This window comes from Brassica rapa, chromosome A10, assembly GCF_000309985.2.
Source record: "Brassica rapa cultivar Chiifu-401-42 chromosome A10, CAAS_Brap_v3.01, whole genome shotgun sequence".
Classification (NCBI taxonomy): Eukaryota; Viridiplantae; Streptophyta; class Magnoliopsida; order Brassicales; family Brassicaceae; genus Brassica; species Brassica rapa.
This window is the reverse complement of record NC_024804.2, coordinates 5,151,369-5,161,832: the sequence shown is the minus strand read 5'-3', so window position 1 is coordinate 5,161,832 and position 10,464 is coordinate 5,151,369. Positions and strand designations below refer to the sequence as shown.

Below are 10,464 nucleotides of genomic sequence, written 5' to 3'. Positions count from 1 at the left end.
GGGTGAGGAAAGTTACTTTCTGCCCAAATTTGTTTCGCAACCGTACAGACAAAGAGAGCATGATTTAGAGATTCTCCTTCTAGGCCACAAATCTGACAACGTGAATCAATCTTCATACCTCTTTCAATCAGATTATCAGCAACAGGGATGGCTCCACTTATGACTTTCCATAGAAAGATTCTTATTTTTGGAGCAGAGTCTGTGGACCAAATAAGATCTTTGATACCATTTAAGGAAGGAAGTAAACCACCTGAGACAAATGCGTCTTTCTTGGCTTCTCTTTCTGCAAACCAGTAGCCTGATTTAACCGAATATTCTCCTGAGCGAGTATGATTCCAAATGAAGTAATCTGGAGAAGTTAAAACTGGTTTGATTTTTTGGATGATTTCCTTGTCTTGAGGAAAGAAAAGATCATCCAATAAGTTTTGATTCCAATGATGAGAGTTAGGCAGCAAGAGATGATTAACTCTGAGATTAAGATCAACTAAAATGTTCTTCATCAAAGGAATACGCATACGCTCACCATCAACCAGCCAAGGAGAAGACCAGACTGAGATTGATGAACCGTTCCCAACCATAAGCCTCAGACCTTTAGAAAGAAGTTCTCTGCCAAAAAGTATACTCCTCCAAGCAAACGAGGGTCTAGATCCAAGAGAGGCAGGGAGGAAAGAGCCATTAGGAAAATATCTACTCTTTAAAAACCTGCTGAGAAGTGAAGAGGGAGAAGACAAAATCCTCCAAGCTTGTTTGGCAAGAAGAGCTTGGTTGAAAGTTTCAATATCTTTGAAACCCATTCCACCACGATCTTTTGGAATGCATAACTTGTCCCAGCTTAACCAGTGTATCTTAGCTTTATCTTCCGAAGATCTCCACCAGAAACTGGCCATAGCTGAAGTGAGATTTTTACAAGTGGTTTTAGGTAATCGGAAGCATGTCATCGCATGAATAGGCATTGCAAGTGCAATAGATTTTATGATTATTTCTTTTCCTGCTTGGGAAAGAAACTTTGAATACCAACTCGACATTCTTCCTTTCATCTTGTCATAAATATAGTTAAGTAGTTCTACCTTGGAACCACTAAAACACTCCGGAAGACCAAGGTAGGAACCAGCTCCACCTTCTGAAAAAATTCCAAGCTGAGTCTGAATTTGGCTTTTTAAGTGAGGATCAACGTTCTTGCCAAAGGTGAGAGAAGATTTGGCTAAATTGATAACCTGACCAGAAGCTTCTTCATACTTTTTGAAAATCTCTTGAAAAACTTTACATTGATCAATGTTAGCTTTGAAGAGAAACAGACTATCATCTGCGAAAAATAAGTGATGAATTGCAGGGCCATCATTAGAGAATTGAATATCACTTAACTGACCATTATCAGAAGCTTGGTTGAGCATATGGGAGAGTCCTTCCGCACAGAGAACAAAGAGGAAAGGAGATATGGGATCGCCTTGTCTCAGACCACGGTTTGGAGAAATGAAGCCATAAGCTTGACCATTGAGAAGAACCGAATATTTAACTGTAGAAACACATTCCATAATCCAAGCAACCCACCTAGGATGAAAGCCGAGAGATAAGAGAATGGCCTTCAGATAATTCCATTCTACTCTGTCAAAAGCTTTTGACAAATCAGTTTTTGCTGCCATAAAATTGCTTGAGACAAAATCATGGGTTCTGAGGCTATGAATTGACTCATGAGCCAAAATAATATTGTCCGAGATTAGTCTATCCGAGACAAAAGCAGACTGAGAAGGAGAGACTATTTCTGGTAAAATAGATTTAAGTCTTGAGGCAAGAATCTTGGAAATGACTTTATACATCACTGAACATAAGCTGATGGGCCGGAGATCAGTCATCAAAGTCGCATTTTTCTTTTTGGGGATGAGACAAAGCTGGGTATAGTTCCATTCCGAAGGCATTATACCAGTCTCGAAAAAACTAAGGATTTCTTTGGTTAGCTGATCACCAACTATATCCCAATAAGACTGAAAGAAAAGACCGGACATACCATCAGCTCCCGGAGCACTATTTGGTTTAATAGAAAAGACAGCTTATTTTATGTCTTCCGGAGATACTTCCCTGATTAGGAGACGGTTCATACTTTCTGTGACTTTAGGTGGAAGATCCCTAAGCAAAAACAAATAATCTTCCGAGTTTGAAGAGTTGAAAAGGTCTTTGAAGTATTGAAGAGCTACCTGAGCCTTTGAAGCTTCCGATCTATTGGTGATTCCATGATTGTCAATAAGTTTGACAATGTCGTTTCTTGCTCTGGAAGTTTTGACTGCCGCGTGGAAAATTTTGGTATTTCCATCTCCGTAAAGGATCCAATCATCTTTGTTTTTTTGTTTCCAAAAATTTTCTTCATCTCTATAAGCAGAGATAAGAGATTTCTTGAGGGAAAAAATCTTGGAGGAGGAGGGGTTTGAAGAGGATTCTTCACGTTCCAGATCTTCATGAAGAGACAGAATTCTTTCATTAGAATTTGAATTATTTTCTTTTTTCCAACGACTAAGGGCCTTCCGACACAACCTTATACGAGAAGAGATAGTAGAGTTGACAGGCTGACCCGGCTGGTTCCAAGCATGAAGAATTGCTTCTTTGACAAAAGGTTTGTGTAACATCCTCTTGTCAAAACGAAAAGAACCCCGATAAGTGTCTTGGGAGGACAAGAGTTTTATTAGTACCGGACGGTGATCAGAGCCACGCTTTGCTAGAAAAGCTTGATTGGAGGCTGGAAAATGTTTAAACCAATCAGTGTTGCCGAACGATCTATCTAATTTACATTGAATCCAAAGATTGTTCCTACGACCACCCCAAGTGAAGCTATTTCCAGTACTAGGAAGCTCAGACATTCCACAAACCTCAAGCATGTCTGAGAAGGAATTGAAAGTGGAGTCGCTTCTTCTAGGACCACCAATCTTCTCCGTATTGTTTAAAATCTCGTTAAAATCTCCAAAAATACACCAACTGGTCTTCCTATTTACCCCAAAACAAGAGAGACGTTCCCATACTATATGACGAAGGCTAACTTCAGGATTACCATACACAGAAGACAAGTGAAACATCTTATCTTCATATATAACTTTTACATCCAAAAGATTCTTGTCAGCATACAAGATAGATACATCAACACTGTTCTTCCAAAAAAGGGCGAGACCACCACCAATATATACAGGGTCTACAGTGTAAAGTCTATCATATCCTAGCCAGGATTGAAGATCTACTAGCTTATTCCTAGAGTTCATGGTTTCCATCAGAAAAAGGATCTCAGGGAAATACGTACGTCGTAATTCCATGAGTCTATGAACTGTCAGATCATGAGACCGTCACAGTCCCCGACAGTTCCAACTGATGAAACTCATTTAAGCTTTGGACGGTCCCTCCATTGGGACCGTCTCTGATGCAATGCGCTTAGCAATCTTGGATGCACCGGCCAAATCATCTTCCGCCTTACGTTTCTTCTTAAGACCATGATCAGCAGTCGTAGAGTGTTGATTCTTTGTTGCTGACTTCGAATTTTTCCTTTGCGATGCTGGAATCCTTTTGTACCTTCCCGGCTTCCTCTTGGCTTTTTCCTTTTCTGTTGTCGAACTCGAGAATTCAACAAAAGGAACCGAGGGTAGTTGTTTCTGATTGGAGGAGCTAAGAGTATTTGTCATTGAGAGCCGACAGAACACATTAGTTGTAGAGTTAACCAGAGTCTGCCCTGCTGAGATTGCCGATTGCATCAATTTAGGAATCTGAGGAGAAGAGCTTGCGGTCTTGGAGTTGAAAAGATTTTTTTCAAAATCATAGACAATTCCTTTGCCTTTGTTGATGTCTGTTGTGATGATCGGAGGCGGAACCAGTTGTAACATCGTCCTTTGAGAGATAGGATTTTGTTCAGCTTCCTTGACTGAGAAGATAACCCTTTGCTCTCTGATATGTCTATCTTCCTTGCTAGAAGCAAGAAGGTAGTTACGCATTTCTTGAAGAACTTCAGGATCGATGCGAGGACGCCCAGAGATAGGGTTAAAACCCACTTGATCCTCCTTTAAAACTCCAAACAGAGGATCGTCCTCTGATAAGAAAGGCTTAGTCTTTGAAGAGTGAGGATGATGTTGAATACTTGCTGAAGCCTGTTGCATGTCTGGATTATTGATGAGAAAAGGACATCTTGGTTTTGCATGTGTGAGTCTCTGACAATAAGTACACCTTTTCTGGACTTTTTCATAAAAGTAGAAGATAGTCGTTTGATCTCCTCCAGGAAGATTCAGAGTTCTTGATTTCTTAAGAGATTTGGAGACATCGATGCGTATCTTGACTCGAACGTAATCCTGTCGCTGAGATTTTTCAGGATCGAAAGCTACAAGCTCCACATGTCCGATCAGCTCTCCGAGTTCTGTTATTGCAGGAACCGTGTAGTGATTGACTGGGATGTTGCTGATCCTAACCCAGATTGAGACAAACTGGAGATATCCATTCGGAGGCCTTGCTACCCATCTTTCTAAAGCCAAACCCTAATCATTATAGGTTTGCATGCCTTTGTCCAGAACGTCTTGAAGGTCATGGTCATGAGAGAAGATGAACTGGAATCTTTCCTTTGTAAGAGCTATTCCTCTCACCCGATTCACTTTTTGCCATTTCCTCGGCATATCGAGAATAAGGTTGGCCATGTTTTGAAATTCAGGGTTGAGAAGACGGCCAATAATGCTGCATGCATTCCTTTCTGAAGCATAAAACTGAGGAAGGTCTGGAAGATTGAAAGGTGTATCTTCATCATCTTTTAAAGAAAGAGCTATAAGAGCTTTATCCATATCAAAAGACATATGAACTGAATCTGAGGTAGAGTTTTGAGAGAATAAAGGATTTTGGAAAGTGATGATTAAAGAAAAGGAAACGAGCGTAAAGATTAAGCTCTTTCTTGTTGTGGGAATCAAGAAAGAGGGTCCAGAGCTCTAGAGAGGAAAATCTCTAGAGAGAGAAAAGCCCTCCGTCAGTTAGTTTATCCTTTGATCTTAGGACTTATTGATCTTATTTCATCAGATCCTTTTTGTTGTTATGATGGACGGTGTATACTATAAAATAACTTATAGTTTCATATATAGTAACGAAAAATTTAAACTAATGTGAAATTGTATACCTATAGAAAAGTGATAATAGTGATACAAGACGAGAACGAAAAAAAATATGATAAGAGGAAGAAGGAAGAAGAAATGGTTTATACAATTGATCGAAACAATCTTCATAAAGAAAAAAAATACTTTGTGTGCATAGTGACAGTGGGATCCACACAGTAAATATTCACACGAAAATGTTAAACTTCAGTGCGTAGATTCTTGACATTGTTTTCCATCACATATATAATACTCTCTTTTGGAGACCAGTGTCACTATCATTTTACTTCGTTAAACATCTTTTCAGAAAAACCCAATGGAAAAACCATGGTAAGGTAAAAAAGAGTACAACCACGTAAACTTCCCTTGAATAAGAAGTCATAAATCCTTCTGATGACGCATTCCAATGTTATGAACATGTTTTCTGAATACCGAGGTAGAAAGTGCTTTTGTGAAGAGGTCAGCTACATTGTCGCATGATCATACATATCTTACTTCAATCTCTTTATTCTTCTCAAGCTCTTGAGTATATGAGAAGAATTTCAGATGAATATGCTTCGTTCTATAGCCTTTGATATATATTTCCTTTGTTTTAGCAACACATGCCGCATTATCTTCATACATAATAGTTGTGTCAATTTATTGATCTTAACCATACACATTCTCTACTTGTTTCATGGAGTGCGATAATCTCAGCATGATTTGAAAAAGTAGCTACAAGCGTTTGTTTCTGAGAACGCCAAGATATAGCAGTGCTTCCGATCGTGAAAACGTATCTTGTTTGCGATCAGACTTTTTGTGAATCTGAAAGATATCCTAAATCTGCAAAACCAACCATTTAACCTTTTGAATCTTTAGGGTAAAACAAACCAAAATCAATGGTCCCATGAAGATAACGGAAAATATTTTTAATCCACTCTAGTGTGGGAGATGAGCTGAACCTCGCCAAAAGATTAGAAGCAAATGATATTTTAGGTTGTTTACTAGTTGAAAGGTATATCAGTCATCCAATTGCACTTAGATAAGGTACTTCCGAACCAAGTATCTCTTCATTTTTTTCAGGTGGTCAAAATGGATCACTTTCAATATTAAGTGATCTAACGACCATCGGGGTGCTAAAAGGAGTAGATTTATTCATGTTAAACTGTTTCAATACTCTTTTAGTGTATGTGGATTGATGCACAAATATACCATTTTGAAAATGCTCTATTTGTAGGCCAAGACAGTACTTTGTCTGCCCGAGATATTTCATCTCAAATTCTCCTTTGAGATAGTCTCATGCCTTTTGTATTTACTTTTGAGTTCCAATAATATTAAGATCATCAACATACACCGCGATTATCACAAATTTGGATGTTCTTTTCTTGATGAAAACACACGGGCATAAAAGATCATTCACATATCCTTCTTTTGTTAAATTCTCACTGATACGATTATACCACATACGTCCAGATTACTTTAACCCATATAATGATTTACAATTTTATTGCACATAACTCTTTAGGTTTAAAATTTAATGCTTCTGGCATTTTAAATACATAAGGAACTTTCATATAGATATCAGTATCTAATGATTCAGATAGATAGGCTTTAACAACATCCATGAGACGCTTCTCGAGATTTTTATCATATGCTAGACTCATCAGAAATCTAAACGTGATTGCATTCATAATAGAAGAATACATTTCTTCATAATCAATTTCAGGTCTTTGAGAAAAACCCTAGGCTACAAGGTGAGCTTTGTATCTCTTAACTTCATTTTTCCCATTTCGTGTTTTGACAAAAACCCATTTGTATCCAACTGGTCTCACATCTGAAGGTGTAAGTGTAATTGATCCAAATAATTCTCGCCTATTAAGAGAATTGAGTTTGGTTTGTATTGTATTGCATCTTTTCATTTTTTCCAATCATGTCTCTTTTGACATTCATAAATAGATTTCGGTTCTGGATCATCAATTTTCTCATTTATTTCACTTGACACAATATATAAAAAAACATCATCGTTTCTTTTATTTTCCATATCTTCTTATTGTGGATGTAGTTGACAGAAATTTCATGATTACTTTGTGACTCATGATACTCAACTTTGTTAGTATCCTTATTATTTGTTTCTGCCAAAATACTTTATGCTATTTTGGGTGTGTCATTTATGTCATCCTCTTGTGGATTTTTATTCTTAGAATCAGTAGGTCTACCACGCTTCAAGCGTGTTTTAGAGTCACGTGTATCATCTGCCTTTCCTTGCTCATTTGATATTTTGATACACGCATGAGCATTTGCAGCTGGTATATGAGATATAGTTATTGTCTTGGTATCCGCAAATGCATCAGGTAGCTGATTAGCTATACTTTGTAAGTGCATAATTCGTCGAACTTCTAGTTCTGACTCTTTAGTAGGAGGATCAAGATATAACAACGAAGGTACACTCCCTTTGATATCATTTCCTACATTTTTGTTTTATTCCCCTAGAACTAGGAATACTTTCTCATCAAAATGATAATCGGCGAAACATGAGTCTTTTACACCAGTTTGTGGTTCTAGGTATCGTATAATTGATGGAGAATCACAACCAACATATACTCTCAATCTTCTTTGTGGTCCTATCTTTGTACGTTGGGGTGGTGCTATAAGCACATATACCGCACAACCAAAGATTCTTAAATGGGAAATATTTGGTTCTCGACCAAACGCTATTTCTTTTTGGCTCAGCTCTTTTCTTTTCTTTTCTCCACTCACTTATTGTTTTTTTATTCTTTTTCTTTTTTGAAAGGGAGTTCTATTTATACTCTAGAGCATCTCTTTTCTAACTTTCTTTGTCCCTAGGGATTTCTTTACTTTAATCACTCTTTTTGGTTCATTTTTCTCACTCAATCTCTCTAGTTTCCAAGATCAAAAGAATTTTAAGCTCACAAACCCAACAACCATTCTAGAGGCTAGCCCAAATAATGGCCTAATGCTAGCCAAAGATGAGAACAACCCATTGTCGCTTCTAATACTCTCAAGATTTTGCACATGACATGCTATCAATAAAATACCTCACTCAAGCAAATTAATGTTGGTTTCAAAAAATGGTGAGGGTTAATGGGTATGGGAGTACTATTTTGGTTGATAAAGATTGGTAGAAAGAGAGAAAGATAACCCAAATATGTATAATATCCATGATCAAGTAAGCAAACGCCCATATACAAGAGAGATTAAGTTCATTATACCTTAGTTCATTTGTAGTTGGTTTCAAGAATAATGTCAATCATCAAGCAAGCAACAAGTTTCAAGAAGAGTTTTCAAGGCTCGAAACTTACAATGTTCTACTACAAGAGATGCTCAAGCTACTTGATATGTTTAGCTAGGATGCCAAATTGAGTTTTATACATGTGTTCTTTACAAGGTTTCTCCCAATGCATGAATGCAATCTAAATGCTTCTAGACTCAATCATAAAGATGCAAATGATGCAACTAAATGCTTCTTTTTGTGATTTTCAAAATTTTCAATTTTTTGTATGCATGAGACTCATGACAAGTAAACAAAACAAAACACAATGTGAGATAGTAGACTCTCCCCAAAACTTACTTCATACAGTCTCTTGTATGAGAGTAAACTTGAAAGAGAGATCAAAGGAGAAATAAAAGATGAAAGAACTAAGTATTTCCAAGGGTGGAGATGCACTTACTTGGAGTTGGCTTGATGAGTTAAGGGAAATTAGGAGGGAGGGCTTGTTGTCACCTTGGAATTTTTGACATGACCTTTGGGAAATTTAGAAGTGTGACCTTCTTGTTGGCAAAGTCAATGCAAGCTCCTACTGTTGTGAGAACTGGTGTTCCAAGGATCATTGAGACTCTCTTCCAGTTGTCATCTCCAAAACAGTGAGGTCAATAGGAATGGTGTAAGTTCCAATCTTCAAAGGAAGGTCCTTGATGAGACCAATTGGGGTTGTAGAAGAGGAGTCCCCAAACATTAGTAAGGATGTGTTTGGCTCCATGTTTTCAATACCAAGACTCTTCACCATCTCCATTGAGATCACATTCACACTTGCACCAGAAATAACAAGAGCATCACCAAGTGTGACCTTACCAAGGGAGCAAGACAAGGTGGACTTCCCTTTGGTTTCTAGTTTGGGAATGGACTTTGGTGTGACTGGTGGATCAAGCTGCATAGTAGAGATGTCTAGGAGCTCTCCTACTTCTTCTTTGTGAGCTAGAATGTCCTTGATGAGCATCATTTGGACATGAGCATCATGCATATTCGTTATCTGTGAAAACTTGACTCCTACATCACCCATGTCTTTTCTAAACTTGGAGATCACCTTCTTTTGAGCCTTTGTGAGAAGCCTTTGTGGAAATGGAAGCTTATCATAGGGTGATTGCTCAACCTCATGGGTTTCTTCCAGCTTAACCTCCTTCAACTTCATGACAACATTCTCAATAACTGGTTTCTCAGCCTTGTGCTCAACTCTCGTCACAATCTTTGGTGCAACCCTCTGTCCAACCTTCTCCACAATATGTGATTCAGCCTTGGAAACAACTTCTGTTCCATACAAGAGTCTTTCAAGCTCATATACTTCTTTCCTACGATCACTCAGCTCAAACTCAAAAGAAGTAGAGAGGATAGCATTGCAATGCTCTTTAGGGTGGTTGTCTTATTTCCCTGGTAGAGATCCCATTGGGCGCTTGGAGGTTGAAGTCATAGAGGCAAACTGGTTCTCCAAAGCCTTGAAGTTAGAAGCAATGTTTGAGAACTTGTTGTTGAGATCATTGTAGCTTCAGTCAACTTTGGTGTGAAGGTTCTTCAACTCATATCCAATGTGCTTCTCACTTCTAGTTTGGGACTCCAAAATTTGATTCAACATTGCATCAGTGCTAGTTTCTTGCTTGACCTTGTGTAGACTGATTTTCTTTGGAGGAGAAACCTTAAGAGTAGTACGGGCTAGCTTGGTAACCACCTTGTTGGTGGTTGTAGAAAGGCTTTTGTTGGTAGTTGTTGTACTGAAAGTTAGGCTCTTTCTTGTCCCATGTCCCATTAGCATTCACGAAACATAGCTCCTCTTGACCTTCTAGACCATTAACTTCATGAACCACAAATGTCTCCTCTTGTTTATGTTCACCAAATAAGTTTTACTTTCTCTTGTTTGGCTCTATCTGAAAGAACCATCTTATCTTTTAGAGCCTTCAACTCTCTCCTTGTGTTTTGATCATCTCCTCCATTGCCTCTATTTCTCCTATCATGCTCATCACTGTAGACTGAACCATGTTCTATACAAGCTCCTCAGCATCTACTTCATTTCTCCCCAAGTAGAAACCATTACTAGCGGTATCAAGTCGGCTTCTATACTTAGGCAAGACACCTATGTAGAAAGTACTAAGCAAACTCTCTTTGGTG

The 10,464-nt window shown here is 38.2% G+C and overlaps 1 protein-coding gene across 1 annotated transcript; it reads right to left on the bottom strand.

Moving 5' to 3' along the window:
- Nucleotides 1-3,356: 3,356 nt before the first annotated feature.
- LOC103847743 lies at nt 3,357-4,790 on the bottom strand. The gene is made up of 2 exons (XM_009124829.2): nt 4,599-4,790; nt 3,357-4,493 (listed from the first exon to the last, which is right to left on the bottom strand). Exons 1-2 carry the CDS (start codon nt 4,788-4,790, stop codon nt 3,357-3,359), a joined length of 1,329 nt encoding a protein of 442 aa, XP_009123077.2.
- Nucleotides 4,791-10,464: the final 5,674 nt, after the last annotated feature.